We start from the raw sequence: 17,671 nt of genomic DNA, 5'->3' as shown, positions 1-17,671 counted from the left end.
TTATGGTGACCGTATTACGGCCAGTCACCAGTCATGACCGCAGTCAAATTCCATGTGACTGTTGAGTTACAGTAAACTTCTCCAAAACTGCACTGATGCAGCTGATGGTCATTAGAGGCCTACCAAACTTGTTAACTACCAGTCGCTAACTGCCTGGTACTCAGTGGTCTATTGTCCCTCTAATCACTCTGACATCAATGCTAATGCTTTCGAAAATCTAATTAAACACTTCATGAGAGCCCAATGAGCCCATGTTGCGCAACATTTCTATTGGCTATGCAATTGCGTGAGAAAACAGTGATGGCCTCTACTAAAAAGAGGAGAATCCCATCAGCTTTCTATAGGCTAGGCCTACTATATTTATTTCTCAACTTTCCTAATTGTAACGTATTTCCTCCGCTTCGTCTGAAGAGGTGTAGCAAGGATCGGACCAATACACAGTGTAGTAAGTGTCCATGTTTTAGTAGAAAAGACTGAACATGACACAAATACAAAATAACAACATGAAATGCAAACGAAACAGTCCCGTGTGGCACAAACACTGACACAGGAAACAATCACCAACAAAATACCCAAAGAATATGGCTGCCTAAATATGGTTCCCAATCAGAGACAATGATAAACACCTGCCTCTAATTGAGAACCAATCTAGACAACCATAGACCTACATAAACACCTAGATGGAAACAACCCCATAAATCTACAAAAAACCCTAGACAGTACAAACACCCTATATGAGACAAAAACACACATGTCACACCCTGACCTAACCAAAATAATAAAGAAAACAAAGAATACTAAGGTCAGGGCGTGACACTAATATTTAGCACCTTGCTTTGCTTTGCAGCTGGAGTAGCCTACCGGGCTACCTGTCCTCCATTCGCTATTCAAGTGCATACGAATGATGTATGTTTTTACCCGACCGCTCTGAAAGGTGCATGATAATGGCCCATTCAAAATGAAAACTCATTTCACACTTTATATTATTTAGTATACTGTAAAAACAAGATTAGATTGAGAATAGTCTGGGTGAAAATATTGTGAATTATGCCCAGAGTGTGCAGTCTGAGGCAAGAAACAGCGTATGCATTTGTTTGCAACTTTTTCAAATCATAGTCGCATGCATTATGTTAATTTGTGCATTTTTTATTGAACCTTTATTTAACTAGGCAAGTCAGTTTAGAACAAATTATTATTTACAATGACGGCCTACACTGGCAAAGCCCAGACGATGCTGGGCCAATTGTGCGCCGCCCTATGGGACTCTCAATCACGGCCGGATGTGATTACAGCCTGGATGTAGCCTAGTCCATAGGCCTACATGTTTTGCTAGGGTTTGCATCAAAACTAAAGTGGCCAAATACTGTAACTCTAAGCATAGCCTATAGGCCTGGGACTCCTGGAACAGGGTTGGAGACATGTGTTTTTACAAGCCCAGTCATTGTGCAATCGCTTGTGAAAACAGAGTGATGTCCTCTATTAAAAAGAGGAGGGTTCCAGTCCAGTCATTGTGCAATCGCTTGTGAAAACAGAGTGATGCCCTCTATTAAAAAGAGGAGGGTTCCAGTCCAGTCATTGTGCAATCGCGTGTGAAAACAGAGGTTTGACTGGCCACTATTTAAAAGAGGTTCACAGATTTCTTGTGCTGCTATTTTTATTGCTAAATTCTTAACCCAATGAGCCCCACGTGACGCCTTTTAAACAATGGAATGTATTTATTTCTTATGCATCCACCATTAGTCTGTGTGAGCTAGAGTGGTGTTTGTGAGACAAGGGCGGATACCGCTGGAGCCCGGGGCCAGGTCTTTTTACAAAAACGGCTGTAGAGTCCGAATGGTTTGAGCCACAATCTATTAAAACCTATCTATGAAAAGCTGAGACTCTCACAAACAAATGTAACATGTATCGCTCTATGATGCTCACAAGCTAGACAGGTAATCATGGACATAGTGTCTATAATACTGTGATAAGCTCACATAGTTGCTGTCACAAACTCCACACAGTCGTCACTGAGTAGTTGGATATTAATTTCCCACTGAGTAAATCATTTATGTACTTACAGCTTCATATACATGTTGCTTTGTTTTTGCTGTGGCATACCTTATTGTTGCATTGACATTTGTCAATAAAACTCATGAATACAACTGTTTATGTCAAATTGTTTTGTGTTCTACTTGTAGCCCTGGTTGTCCTGAAAAGAACATGGTAAAACACTTCATTATGAGGTTAAATATAAGGACTGGTCAGGCAGATAAATAAAAAGCCCCTTTTTTTCCCCTGGGGTCTCGGGACTGATAGGGACTGATAGGGTTCAACTTAAGCACATTAATCTGCTTTACAACTGGCGTAGCTTACCTGGCATATTCAAAACGTAACCGTGGGAACCGCTTCCTCCATTCGCTATTCGAGGCTACGGATTATTTTTTTTTTTTTGTGAGCCATTCTAAATCAAAAATCATTCCACACATATATTAGGCTATATGTAAAGAACATATTACATTTAGAATTGTCTGTTGGGTGGGAATATTATAAATATATTATAAATATATAAATATTATAACATATATATTATAAAGCTTGTTGAATTGTGAATGAGAGACTGATGTAAGTGTGTGAAGCCTGCGTAGGAAACAGAGCAGATCAAATACAGGCCTGTCATGCAAAATGTTTTAAATCATCATTGGAGTCGCATCATGCAGCCTTACAATTTATTAGTAATCAAAACATATAGCCTAAGGTTTTTAAAACTAACGTTGCATAAATAACTCTAATTAAGCATAGGAGAACCTGTTTCAAGTTATCACTATGTAAACAGCTTAACGCAGAATAGCAGAATGTGTGCCATCCCTTGGAAATCATTTTGTAAAAATAATGCAACAGGAATTATAAGCAAATCTTGCCTGCTACATTAAAAATAAAAAACTTTACTTAAATGAACTAGTGTATCCCACAGCCATATGGCATAGCCAGATCAGGGCCTAACAAAAGGACATCTCAGAGTATACTATTCTGCTACATGAACTAGTGTATCCCACAGCCATATGACATAGCCAGATCAGGGCCTAACAAAAGGACATCTCAGAGTATACTATTCTGCTACATGAACTAGTGTATCCCACAGCCATATGGCATAGCCAGATCAGGGCCTAACAGAAGGACGACTCAGAGTATGCTATTCTGTTCTTCTGAAATAGGCTACGTCATAATGTTTCTTTAGAACCTGCTTAAAATAAATCATGGCTTTATTGTGACGGTGTAGGCCAGGGGTAGGTAACCATGGTTCTGGAGTGCCTCATGCACTTCATGTTTGACTTTTTTTTTGTTTGTTGTTGAATTTAGTCAATAACTGAGCTGATCAATTAGCTCAGTTGATCAGGTGGGGTTTTTCTAGTTGGAACAAAGTCCTGCAGTAACTGTGGCACTCCAGGAACAGTGTTGCCTATCCCTGATGTAGGCTATATTAAAATGGATGTATTAGACTTTTTAAAATGTAGATGTTCCAAAAGTCTGCATCGGTGGCTTGTAGACTATGCGTGGAAGCCCAGAGATGCTAAACGTATTTATGTTAATTTATGTTAATGTTACCTTTGCATGGCAGTTACCGGCTGATAAAATTTCATGACCGCCACTGCCCTAGCTCGACAGCTGCCTTGGTATGCTCAAACTCAATCCCCCTCCTCTTACCTTCACAGCTACCTTGGCTCGCTCAAACTCAATCCCCCTCCTCTTATCTCCACAGCTGCCTTGGTGGGCTCAAACTCAATCCCCCTCCTCTTATCTCCACAGCTGCCTTGTTGGGCTCAAACTCAATCCCCCTCCTCTTATCTCCACAGCTGCCTTGTTGGGCTCAAACTCAATCCCCCTCCTCTTATCTCCACAGCTGCCTTGGTGTGCTCAAACTCAATCCCCCTCCTCTTATCTCCACAGCTGCCTTGGTATGCTCAAACTCAATCCCCCTCCTCTTATCTCCACAGCTGCCTTGGTGTGCTCAAACTCAATCCCCCTCCTCTTATCTCCACAGCTGCCTTGGTGGGCTCAAACTCAATCCCCCTCCTCTTATCTCCACAGCTGCCTTAGTATGCTCAAACTCAATCCCCCTCCTCTTATCTCCACAGCTGCCTTGGTGGGCTCAAACTCAAGCCCCCTCCTCTTATCTCCACAGCTGCCTTGGCTCGCTCAAACTCAATCCCCCTCCTCTTACCTCCACAGCTGCTTTGGCTCGCTCAAACTCTTCCTCCAGGGACTGGTTTCTGGACAGGAGGGCACCGCCACCGAACCGCTCTTTACTCAAACGGCCCTGTCACACACACACACACACACACACACACACACACACACACACACACACACACACACACACACACACACACACACACAGCCAGGCGAAAGGAGAGGAGACAGACAGACAGAGAGGGGTGCAGGGTCAGCCATCTCTGCCTTCCCCGGGGAGGGGTAAATATCTCTGTCTCGGCAAAGCCTTTGACATGCTCATAACCCTGAAATGTGCTGATGGTAGCATTGTTATAGCATCTGACAATGCCTCATGCTGCTTTTGAAAAGAAGTGGACTAGTTTGCATTTCTACATGTGTTGTCCTTTGTGTATATGTATACGTGTTTTGTGACTGCGCAACATATCTAGCAAAACTGGTACCAAATATCAATTGTGCTGAAATAGCGTAATGTGTTTGGATGTAGTGCATTACTAGAGTAACTGGTGATGTTTGTAGCCTAAGGCTAGGGAATCAATTATGAAGACCAAGGAATTAAAATGAAGTACATGTTCCATACAGGGAGACATTTTGTAGCTCTCAGGTAGAACGCAAGTCAGTGGCCTCCCACTGCCACAGCTGCCTGGTTGTCACATTCTGATGACTAATCTGTTCTGTAAAACCCGGTGTCAGCTCAGCCATTACCTGTAACATTCCATGTTCCATTTCCATAGCTGGCCATTAGAAGGACACGATTTATGCGAGGTCTAATTGAAGTTGGCTTATCTAGATATTAATGGCCTCCAGAGAATTAGCTTCCCCCCGCTTAATGTTGCCTACTACGTCATGCCATTTAAAATGGTAAAAAGGAAAAAAACTTTAAAAACGTGCAGTGTCTAAAGTTTATTTCCCAGCTTTCCAAGCAGTTCTACATGCTGTTGTGTGCAAAATGTCAAGGCCCAGTGGTACAGGAAAGCTGTAGGGAGGTGTGAAGGATTTTAGTCGGTTTTAGTCTTTTTTCATATATAGCCAAGTTATCATTACTCATTGTATTTATTCATTGCATTATCATCTTTCTATTTTTCTCTCTGTGTTAATCGGAACGGGACCGTAAGTAAGCATTTCACTGTTAGTTTACGAAACACCTGTTGTTTACGAAGCATGTGACAAATTAATGTTTTATTTATTTTTGATTTGACATCATTCCTCTGTCAACCTATTGCGTGCGTGACCACCTGCCAGGTAAAGGAAACCAAAGCCGCTGTTTACAGTATCGCTGTCGTTGACTTACAATGGTTCCCCTGGGGTGAAACAAATGTAGCGTTTGTTTGAGTATAACTCCCCATCTTCTGTGGCCATCTTTAATCCAAAATCAATTATTTAGAGGTTGCTTAGCCGGTCTCTGTGAGATACACTGTGTGCTTGAATGGGCTCAGAGTAAGGCTACTGAATTACTCATGATCTATTCATCTAATAATGGTCGGATAGTAACAGGAGTCTCAGGCTAACCTGTATAGAGACCACGGCCACTGAGGAGGGAAGCGCTCGACATTTGGACCTCAGAGCACCACAAAGGAACAATTTAAAAAGCCAACATGGACCCCTCTCGGTTGAACTACTTTTGTCATCTAAAACGTTACCCTTGTTGTGAACCGTCAACACATATTTCTTCTGTTTTTGGATTCTGTGGTGATGTTGTCTGTTCAGTGCAAATGTCTTTTGATATTATAGGAAAGGATGCGTAGAGGGGCTTACATGTCTTCCACTAATATACTGTCTGTTGAGCTGTAATGGAAGAATATGAGGTGTTAGCACAAGATGGCGGGTTAAAACACAGTCACATCACAGGGATCCAGTACAGTGACTGGAATTATGGTTTGCATGCGTCTCAATTAGGGTTGCAAAGGGAGGCCATGTTACTGGTAACTTTAGAAATGTACCAGTAAACTACAGATTTTTTTTTTTTTTACTTTTAAGGATTTTAAGTAATTTTCATAACATGTAAAATATACAAAAATAATAAAATAAAATGTTTTAAATATTAAAAATAGAATGACAAAGGTGTAAAACATTATCCTTGATATAACCCATCAACTTAGTGAATACATACAGTGCCTTGCGAAAGTATTCGGCCCCCTTGAACTTTGCGACCTTTTGCCACATTTCAGGCTTCAAACATAAAGATATAAAACTGTATTTTTTTTGTGAAGAATCAACAACAAGTGGGACACAATCATGAAGTGGAACGACATTTATTGGATATTTCAAACTTTTTTAACAAATCAAAAACTGAAAAATTGGGCGTGCAAAATTATTCAGCCCCTTTACTTTCAGTGCAGCAAACTCTCTCCAGAAGTTCAGTGAGGATCTCTGAATGATCCAATGTTGACCTAAATGACTAATGATGATAAATACAATCCACCTGTGTGTAATCAAGTCTCCGTATAAATGCACCTGCACTGTGATAGTCTCAGAGGTCCGTCAAAAGCGCAGAGAGCATCATGAAGAACAAGGAACACACCAGGCAGGTCCGAGATACTGTTGTGAAGAAGTTTAAAGACGGATTTGGATACAAAAAGATTTCCCAAGCTTTAAACATCCCAAGGAGCACTGTGCAAGCGATAATATTGAAATGGAAGGAGTATCAGACCACTGCAAATCTACCAAGACCTGGCCGTCCCTCTAAACTTTCAGCTCATACAAGGAGAAGACTGATCAAAGATGCAGCCAAGAGGCCCATGATCACTCTGGATGAACTGCAGAGATCTACAGCTGAGGTGGGAGACTCTGTCCATAGGACAACAATCAGTCGTATATTGCACAAATCTGGCCTTTATGGAAGTGTGGCAAGAAGAAAGCCATTTCTTAAAGATATCCATAAAAAGTGTTGTTTAAAGTTTGCCACAAGCCACCTGGGAGACACACCAAACATGTGGAAGAAGGTACTCTGGTCAGATGAAACCAAAATTGAACTTTTTGGCAACAATGCAAAACGTTATGTTTGGCGTAAAAGCAACACAGCTGAACACACCATCCCCACTGTCAAACATGGAGGTGGCAGCATCATGGTTTGGGCCTGCTTTTCTTCAGCAGGGACAGGGAAGATGGTTAAAATTGATGGGAAGATGGATGGAGCCAAATACAGGACCATTCTGGAAGAAAACCTGATGGAGTCTGCAAAAGACCTGAGACTGGGACGGAGATTTGTCTTCCAACAAGACAATGATCCAAAACATAAAGCAAAATCTACAATGGAATGGTTCAAAAATAAACATATCCAGGTGTTAGAATGGCCAAGTCAAAGTCCAGACTTGAATCCAATCGAGAATCTGTGGAAAGAACTGAAAACTGCTGTTCACAAATGCTCTCCATCCAACCTCACTGAGCTCGAGCTGTTTTGCAAGGAGGAATGGGAAAAAATTTCAGTCTCTCGATGTGCAAAACTGATAGAGACATACCCCAAGCGACTTACAGCTGTAATCGTAGCAAAAGGTGGCGCTACAAAGTATTAACTTAAGGGGGCTGAATAATTTTGCACGCCCAATTTTTCCATTTTTGATTTGTTAAAAAAGTTTGAAATATCCAATAAATGTCGTTCCACTTCATGATTGTGTCCCACTTGTTGTTGATTCTTTACAAAAAAATACAGTTTTATATCTTTATGTTTGAAGCCTGAAATGTGGCAAAAGGTCGCAAAGTTCAAGGGGGCCGAATACTTTCGCAAGGCACTTATTTTGTACACGTTTTTATTTATTTTATTATGTGAGATGTCATATGTTTGTTGTAAATGTCATGGTGCTGAACTGGTGGAAGTTGTGAAAAAATTCAATCGTTGGAAGAGTTGCAGAGTTAATTGCAAATTATGTCATTGTTGATTCAAAGATTGTTTCGATAATTAGGCTATTTTCTCTTGAGCCATATGGTCTATCCACTAGAAACTCGTGAAAAATACACAGATATACACTACCGTTCAAAAGTTTGGGGTCACTTAGAAATGTCCTTGTTTTTGAAAGAAAAGCACATTTTTGTCCATTAAAATTACATCAAATTGATCAGAAATACAGTGTAGACATTGTTAATGTTGTAAATGACTATTGTAGCTGGAAACAGCTGATTTTTTAAATGGAAAATCTACTCCATCACTCATGTGTTTCAATGGCACGTTGTGTTAGGTAATCCAAGTTTATCATTTTAAAAGGCTAATTGATCATTAGAAAACCCTTTTGCAATTATGTTAGCACAGCTGAAAACTGTTGTCCTGATTAAAGAAGCAATAAAACGGGCCTTCTTTAGACTAGTTGAGTATCTGGAGAATCAGCATTTGTGGGTTCGATTACAGGCTCAAAATGGCCAAAAACAAAGCACTTTCTTCTGAAACTCATCAGTCTATTCTTGTTCTGAGAAATGAAGGCTATTCCATGCCAGAAATTGCCAAGAAATCTTGTACAACGCTGTGTACTTCTCCCTTCACAGAACAGCGCAAACTGGCTCTAACCAGAATAGAAAGAGGGGTGGGATGCCCCGGTGCACAACTGAGCAAGAGGACAAGTACATTAGAGTGTCTAGTTTGAGAAATAGACAACTCACAAGTCCTCAACTGGCTTTATTAAATAGCACCCGCAAACACCAGTCTTAACGTCAACAGTGAAGAGGCCATTCCGGGATGCTGGCCTAGGCAGAGTTGCAAAGAAAAAGCCATATCTCAGACTGGCTAATAAAAATTAAAGATTAAGATGGGCAAAATAACACAGAAACTGGACAGAGGAAGATTGGAAAAAAGTGTTATGGACAGACAAATCTAAGTTTGAGGTGTTCAGATCACAAAGAAGAACATTCGTGAGATGCAGAAAAAAATGAAAAGATGCTGGAGGAGTGCTTGACGCCGTCTGTCAAGAATGGTGGAGGTAATGTGATGATTTGCGGGTGCTTTGATGGTGGTAAAGTGGGAGATTTGTACAGGGTAAAAGGGATCTTGAAAAAGGAAGGCTATCACTCCATTTTGCAACGCCATGCCATACCCTGTGGACAGCACTTAATTGGAGCCAATGTCCTCCTACAACAGGACAATGACCCAAAGCACAGCTCCAAACTATGCAGCTTGACCGTATGGTACGTAAGAAGTGCCCATCAAGCCAATCCAACTTGTGGGAGGTGCTTCTGGAAGCATGGGGTGAAGTCTCTTCAGATTACCTCAGCAAATTGACAACTAGAATGCCAAAGGTCTGCAAGGCTGTAATTGCTGCAAATGGAGGATTCTTTGACGAAAGCAAAGTTTGAAGGACACAATTATTATTTCAATTAAAAATCATTATTTATAACCTTATCAACATCTTGACTATATTTCCTATTAATTTTGCAACTCATTTCATGTGTGTTTTCATGGAAAACAAGGACATTTCTAACCCTAACCCAAACTTTTGAACGGTAGTAAAAATATTTAGAACAAAATAGAAAGGTACATTTCCAGAAGAAAATGTGGTGTGCTTGCTAGCTTGTTTTAAAGTATGTATGGTTGTTAAATAGGTTATAGTAGTGGTAGTGACTGCAGTAGTAATGGTGGTGACTGGTTATAGTTGAAAAAGTAGGTAAATGGAAAGATTGTTTGATTGGTTGATCGGTTGATTGGATAGGATAAGACAGGATAGTATGAAACATGTAAAAGTGGGTTTGGTGTTTCTAGTTACTGTTGGTGAGTTATTTTATGCAAATTTGTGCACATTTATATAGTTATAGTTTTGAAGAATTTGACGTTAGGATAGCCTGACCATGAGAAAGTTGGTTTTGTGTCTCTAGCTTGGACATTTTATGCAGATTTGAAATGGTTATAGTAAAAAAACAAACATAACTGGCATAAAAAAAATCGGAATGCAAGGAACATCTCAACTTTGGTTTAGTGTTGATAGTTTAAAGTTTAAGAGGAGAAACGTGCCAAAATGTTCAACCTGGACTCAGGGTTAGACATAACATAGTAAATGTAAATCTATCTCCTCCATTTAGTATAATATGCTACGTTTTGTATGGTATGTATTCATTTATGGATGTCCATTATCTGTTTCGTATGATACTGTATGTTTCCGAATGACAATTTGTACTATATATTACAAATTGAAATTCGTACAATATGTCAAGAATTTGCAATACATACGATGTTACGAATTCCAATTAAGCTAATGTTAGCTAGGTGGTTAACGTTAGCTAGGCTAGGGGTTAGGGTTAAGGTTAAGATAAGGTTAAGTGGTTAGGGGAAGGGTTAGCTAACATGCAACTAAGAAGTTGCAAAGTAGTTAAAAAAAGGAGAAAATTGTTGCAAAGTGGCTAACATGCTAAAGTTGTCCGTGGTGAGATTCGAACCCGAAACCTTTGGGTTGCTATATGTTCATATAATAAAGTAAACTTCTGTCTTATGTAACCATACCAAACATAGCATATCACACCAATATGAGTGTATTGTCTTTACTTTTACTATGTTACAACTAGTGTATGAGACCAGGCTGAAATTTCCCCCATGTAAATCAATGGCCCTTTTATTGTCATTGAAATGCATTGGGAGCTCATTTAAATATTGTTGTAGTACAAAAAGTATAAATACTGTCAAAAATATTTTCTCAAGGAATCTAAGCTGGGGCAGTCTGCACATTTGAAAGTTGTTTTCATGTTAATAGCCTGAGTTGTTTAATAGCCAGAGCAGGCAGAATAATAATAATAATAATAAGAATAAGAATCAGTAGTATGTTAGAAATATAGTTGTGTTGTGTTTTGCCTTCAGCACATTAATCCATTATTTTTTATATTCATTCATTTCTTAAAAAGTTATTCAAGTATAAATTACAAACTTGACGTATTCATTTCCAAAATGACCCAAATTGCAGGTAAATTGCAGGTTGTTTTACAACCCTAGTACCAATCAACTTCCATCAAACAAAGTAGAATCCTCTCAACATGTCACAAAGAAGCCTAAGACACTTCTAATCAAAACAATACACTTTTTAGGTAAAAAGCTTTCAACTTCAAAGGACTGTTGATTTCAAGTGCAGACGGAAGAGACAATAATGGCCTGACTCAGCAATGACTACTCAGGACTCAATAGCCAAGGCACTTACTTGAAATGCCAGAGCTGGCTCGGCCTCTGCTATGGTATTTACTTCCAAAGAGCTCTTGGAGGGTGGCTCTGATTGCGTTTTGCAGTCTATGGACCTAAAGAGAAAGGACAGAAAGGACAGTTGAATCAATAATACATGCATTAATTACTCCCTAAACACGATTAAGTCAGAGCACTTTACTTTCTTCAGCTTTCTTGATGATGCTTCAACAGTGTGCAGACCTTCTGAAAGGCTCTTTATTTCCAATGTACTGGTTGTTCAGGGTTTCGTCTTTATAGCGACCGACTGCTCTTAAGCAATGGGCTGCACTACACTAGATTAATTGAATGAGTGTTTTTTGGTTACCTTTTCTGTGATAATGACCATTTCCAATACCACCTGCAGTATATACAGTAAGGCAGACATCTAGTGAATAGGGAGGGGATGTCCTTTAGATGACCTTTTCAGCATGCACAAAAGAGGCGGGGGTGCCTGACTACCGTCATTATAATAGCTATGATTGTGGCCCCACTTAGGTAAAAATATTCTCTCATACTTTGAACTACTTCACAATTCAAGTGAATTAAAGTGAAGAGCGATATTGAAGTGGTGAGTAGAGCAGAGTTTCCCAACTCCGGTCCTCCAGTACCCACAACAGCACACATGTTGTTGTAGCCCCGGACAAACACACCTGATTCAACTTGTCAAGGGCTTTGATGATTAGTTGACAAGTAGAATCAGCTGTTCTTGTCCGGGGCCATAACAAAAATATGTATTTTTGGGGTTACTGGAGGACCGGAGTTGGGAACCACTGGTGTAGAGTATAGTGCAAAGACACAGCAACTTACCAGATTTGTAACTGACATCGATGTAACAGGTGCATGAAGGTTACTTACCACAGAAGTTCACTGGAGGAGTTTTTCGATGAACCCCGTCTCTCCAATTTCCACTTTCTGCTGCTGTTTCGTTCAGTGTGGACATTGAGCTCCTCCCATTTCTCCAAAGGAGAGGCAATGTTGACTGAAAAGAGCAATCACAGAGAAATCAGTTTAACAGCAAGCTAAATAAAATAAAATTGCCAACTGGACAGATCCATGACAGAGACATGCGTTTTTCTTGTAAATGACACCCAGGGTTATTATGAAACTCTATGTCATTAATTAATCAAACTAAGCATTGTCTGACTTGCTACGCATTGTTAGAACTCAGTTGAAGAGTAAAAGGCTTTAACCTCCTCAACTTGCTAATGGGAAACTAATCGTCTGTTACCTCTTAATCTATTTTAAGATGATCTGTTCATTACTTACTGCCTGATCCTCCTTCGGATGATCTTGAACATGAACAAGGTCAACTCCTTTGGACTTCATAAGGGAAACTCATTTGGACTTCATAAGGGAAACTTTTCAATGTGGCAAGGTTGTTTAAGCGTTTAGGAGACTGGGGACGTGAGGTTAATACCATTCCTGGTTTAATGTTATGAAAATGGCAATGAGTTATGCTCTAGATATTAGGTAGTCATGACGACATGATACAAAGTAAATTCTGCGTAACTATTGGCTGTAAGAGATCATCCTTTAAACCTGCACCTAAGTCTTCATCTACACAGCTGTTTGTTTAGTCATACTTGAAAGTGACAATGGCCACTAAACATGATGAGGGACATAGTTGTGGTCCAACAGCCAGTTTAGATCATTATAGTCGGGCAAACCAAAAATGTATCCTGACAAGCGCCATCGAGAGTTTATAGTCAATCCCTCATACATGACATGAGGAATCACTATAAATTGACAATAGTTTCAGTGGTAAACCATCTGGGTAGAAAGAGCAGACGCTCTGAGCTATCCAATCAGGACCAAGAATACTGCTACTGGTAAACCATTTTGGTAGAAAGAGCAGACGCTTTGAGCTATCCAATCAGGACCAAGACTACTGCTACTGGTAAACCATTTTGGTAGAAAGAGCAGATGTTCTGAGCTATCCAATCAGGACCAAGACTACTGCTACTGGTAAACCATTTTGGTAGAAAGAGCAGACGCTCTGAGCTATCCAATCAGGGCCAAGACTACTGCTACTGGTAAACCATCTTGGTAGAAAGAGCAGATGCTCTGAGCTATCCAACCAGGACCAAGACTACTGCTACTGGTAAAACTCTCTCCGCAGACGCTGTGAGTAAGGCCTTTAAACAGGTCAACATTCACAAGGCCGCAGGGCCAGACGGATTACCAGGACGTGTACTCTGAGGTTGTGCTGACCAACTGGCAAGTGTCTTCACTGACATTTTCAACCTCTCCCAGTCTGTAATAACAACATGTTTCAAGCAGACCACCATAGTCCCTGTGCCCAAGAACACTAACGTAACCTGCCTAAATTACTACCAACCCCAGTGTACCTGAGTCAAGTGACACTCTTTCAGGAGTGTGGGGACAGGGGACAGTCTGCTCTACATCCACCTGGATCAGCTCGGTCTCGTCCGTCGTCTTTTTCCGGTGAGGCATGTTCTTAGGCCCGTCCCCACGTGACAACAGAGGGCTCTTCTTGTCCTGCTTGCTGTTCCTTCTCTCTCCGGGCTCGCTGAGGTCCAATAGGTCCAATGTGGAGGACAGAACTGGAGGGGGAAATCATACTATAGTGAACAAAAATATAAACGCAACATGTAAAGTGTTGGTCCCATGTTTCATGAGCTGAAATATTAAGAGCCCAGAAATGTTCTGTACACACAAAAAGCTTATTTCTCTCAAATATTGTTGACAAATTTGTTTACATCCCTGTTAGTGAGCATTTATCCTAATCCATCAACCTGACAGGTGTGGTATATCAAGAAGCTGGTTAAATTATGATCATTACACATGTGCACGTTGTGTGGGGACAATAAAAGCACACTCTAAAATGTGAATTTTTTTCACACAATACATCTGCCACAGATGTATCAAGTTTTGCGGGTGTGTGCAATTAGCCTGCTAACTGCAGGAATGTCCACCAGAGCTGTTGCCAGAGAATTTAATGTTCATTTCTATACCATAAGCCGCCTCCAATGTTGTTTAGAGAATTTGGCAGTACGTCCAACCTGCCTCAAAACCGCAGACCACATGTAACCACGTCAGCCCAGGAACTCCGGCTTCTTCACCTGAGGGATCATCTGAGACCAGCCAACCGGACAGCTGATGAAACTGAGGAGTATTTCTATCTTTAATAAAGTCCTTTTGTGGGGAAAAACTCATTCTGATTGGCTGAGCCATACTCTCCAGTGTGAGGGCCTGGCTCCCAAGTGGGTGGGCCTATGCCCTCCCAGGCCAAACCATGGCTGAGCACCTGCCCAGTCATGTGAAATCCATAGATTAGGGCTTAATTAATTAATTTCAATTCACTGATTTCCTTATATGAACTGTAACTCAGTAAAATCGTTGAAATTGTTGCTTTTATATCTTTGTTCAGTATAGTTTAGCTTCTTGGTAGATCAGTTCAAATCTTTGCTTTACAGAGACTCATCTCCCTTAAAGCAGTCAAGACAAACCTAATTAACATTCCTCAACAGACTTGTGACTCTGAAATTAGTGACTCAAGGAGGGATTCATTACGAGACATAATTTTTCACGTCATTGTTGATTTACACACATTTTTTATTTGCAACTCTGGTAAACAATCAGTAACAGTTTTACCTCACATTTCTCTGCACATTGTTGAGTGAATACCTTGTCAAGGGTATTACTTCCATCGGTTGCCCCCTGGTTAGGTACTTCCAGGAGTTTCTCTACCTCACTGAAGATCTAAGTATACTTTGATGGCCAGACTGGGGACAGCTAAGGCAGCCTTGGCGGAGCTTTTCTGTTTGGTAAATTAAGCAATTTAATCCCAGACCATTAGACCGGTAAGGACAAGGACAGGGACCCCTTTCTTAATGGTAAAGGCTTTTTTTGTCCATGTTCATTTAACCACTCACAGCCTGTAGTATGAGAATGAAAACGCCCTTCCCGCCTTAATAATGATGTCTTGATAGTCAGGTTTCATTTTGATAAAGGTAGCGGCGGCAGGTAGTCTAACGGTTAACAGCGTTGGGCCAGTAACCGAAAGGGCGCTGGTTTGAATCCCCGAACCAACTAGGTGAAAAAGCAGTCTGTGGCCTTGTGCAAGGCACTTAACCCTAATTGCTCTGGATAAGAGTGTCTACTAAAATTGTAATAGTTTAATTAACTACCAAGTCAAGGGGCATCTCAGATGCAAACTCAATTTATTGGAGTAAATTAATTTACATTGTGAGTATATTACCATGTTGAGTTATTTAACCCTTGTTTTACCAGGTAAGTTGACTGAGAACACATTCTCATTTACAGCAATAGTTACAGGGGAGAGGAGGGGGATAAATGAGCCAATTTTAAACTGAGGATGATTAGGTGGCCATGATGGTATGAAGGCCAGATTGGGAATGGGATCTTTAGAGAACACAGAGGGTCAGGACACCCGTTTAATGTCCCATCCGAAAGACGGCTATTTAAAAAAAAAAAGTACCTTAATTTAACTAGGAAAGTCAGTTAAGAACAAATTCTTATTTACAATGACTGCCTACTGGGGAACAGTGGGTTATAACTGCCTTGTTCAGGGGCAGTACAACAGATTTCTACCTTGTCAGCTCAGGGATTTGATATAGCAACCTTTCAGTTATTAGCCCAACGCTCTAACCACTAGGCTACCTGCATAGATAGATTTAACAGATGAAAACAAATAAAGGCTAGTTTATTGTCAGGTGCTGAATTGCAGTGTGTGAAGAACACTTAATAATGTCCGTGTCGTTCCTTTTGTAAATGCACAATTTTGTGTATTAAACTGTGGCTTTTTTTTGCATTTGTTAAACCTAGTTTGTTAGCGTAAAAGTGTGAGGGAGTGCCTCCCGGGTGGCGCAGTGGTTAAGGGCACTGTACTGCAGCGCCAGCTGTGCCATCAGAGTCCCTGGGTTAGTGCCCAGGCTCTGTTGTAACCGGCAGCAACCGGGAGGTCCGTGGGGCAACGCACAATGTCGCCCGGGTTAGGGAGGGCTTGGTCGGTAGGGGTGTCTTTGTCTCATCACGCACCAGTGACTCCTGTGGCGGGCTGGGCGCAGTGTGTGCTCACCAAGGTGGCCAGGTGCATGGTGTTTCCTCTGGTGCATTGGTGCTGCTGTCTTCTGGGTTGGATGTGTGCTGTGTTAAGAAGCAGTGCGGCTTGGTTGGGTTGTGTATCAGAGGACGCATGACTTTCAACCTTTGTCTCTCCCGAGCCCGTACGGGAGTTGTAGCGATGAGACAAGATAGTAGCTACTACAACAATTGGATACCATGAAATTGGGGAGAAAAAGGGGTAAAATAAAAAACGCTATCTTAATACATGTTCTTATTTACGTTTCTGCTCTTTTGCTCACCAGTATTTCTACTTGCACATCATCATCTGCTCATTTATCACTCCAGTGTTAATTTGCTAAATTATAATTACTTCGCTACTATGGCCTATTTATTGCCTACCTCCTCATGCCATTTGCACACACTGTATATAGATATTTTTTTCTATTGTGTTATTGACTGTATGTTTGTTTATTCCATGTAACTCTGTGTTGTTGTTTGTGTTGCACTGCTTTGCGTTATCTTGGCCAGGTCGCAGTTGTAAATGAGAACTTGTTCTCAACTAGCTTATCTGTAAGAGCTAGCATTATATTGCTGTGATTTCCCTCACCATACAACTGGGCTCCTGAGTGGTGCAGTGGTCTAAGGCAATACATCTCAGTGCAAGAGGCTACACTACAGTCCCTGGTTTAAATCCAGGCTATATCACATCTGGCTATGATTGGGAGTCACGTAGGACCTTGCACAATTGACCCAGTGTTGTTGGGGTAGGCTGTCATTGTAAATAAGAATTTGTTTTTAAACTGACTTGCCTAGTTAAATAAAGGATAAATTACAGACATGATCAGCCTCTGCTGTGTGCACACATATCTCTGTAAATAACAATGTGTGTGCAGAACACTTAAGAAAGTCCACGTAGGTCCTTTTGTAAATAACACACTGCTGTTTTATGATAAACGAACGGGATGCTCCTCTGAATGTTATCTGAAGGTAATTAGTGTGTGCTGCTCCTTGATATCTCTGTGCTCCTCAAATTAGGAATGCAATTAGAAATCAGAGGAAGCGCTTGTGGGAGATGGAGACGTCGCCTGAAGTGTTATCTGTGTCAGGAGAAAAGCCATGTCCTGAAAGAAACCAAGATGGTTGACCTTGAGTCTACTTGAGATGACCTTGAGGCTACTTGAGATGATGAGGTTGTCTCCAAATAGTCTTGCCAGCTGGAAGGCATATTTGACGTGTATTGTGTGTATGTCATACGAAGGATAGTATACCGTTTCTATCGTAGCGTTCTGAGCT

At 40.9% G+C, this 17,671-nt stretch overlaps 1 protein-coding gene across 9 annotated transcripts in view; it reads right to left on the bottom strand.

Moving 5' to 3' along the window:
* Positions 1 to 17,671, bottom strand: part of pex5la (peroxisomal biogenesis factor 5-like a) — a 180,795-nt gene that overhangs the window by 64,311 nt on the left and 98,813 nt on the right. For 5 of the 9 annotated variants that reach the window (XR_016496854.1, XR_005053504.2, XM_090238642.1 and 2 more), the window contains 5 exons: positions 13,678 to 13,893; positions 12,185 to 12,308; positions 11,310 to 11,403; positions 5,965 to 5,994; positions 4,202 to 4,297 (listed from right to left, as the gene is read on the bottom strand). Coding sequence is in view for 5 of the 9 variants with exons in the window: in XM_090238642.1 (XP_090094768.1) it covers positions 4,202 to 4,297; positions 5,965 to 5,994; positions 11,310 to 11,403; positions 12,185 to 12,308; positions 13,678 to 13,893 (560 nt within the window). In the remaining 4 variants the exon portion in view is untranslated. The remainder of the gene's footprint in view (positions 1 to 4,201; positions 4,298 to 5,964; positions 5,995 to 11,309; positions 11,404 to 12,184; positions 12,309 to 13,677; positions 13,894 to 17,671) is intronic. The other 4 variants (XR_016496844.1, XR_016496882.1, XM_036989311.2 and 1 more) reach the window with 1 other exon arrangement.

Source organism: Oncorhynchus mykiss, chromosome 1, assembly GCF_057628025.1.
Source record: "Oncorhynchus mykiss isolate SJ-2025 chromosome 1, ASM5762802v1, whole genome shotgun sequence".
NCBI classification, from domain to species: domain Eukaryota; kingdom Metazoa; phylum Chordata; class Actinopteri; order Salmoniformes; family Salmonidae; genus Oncorhynchus; species Oncorhynchus mykiss.
The sequence above is the reverse complement of the archived record's forward strand: the minus strand, read 5'-3'. Positions and strand labels throughout refer to the sequence as shown.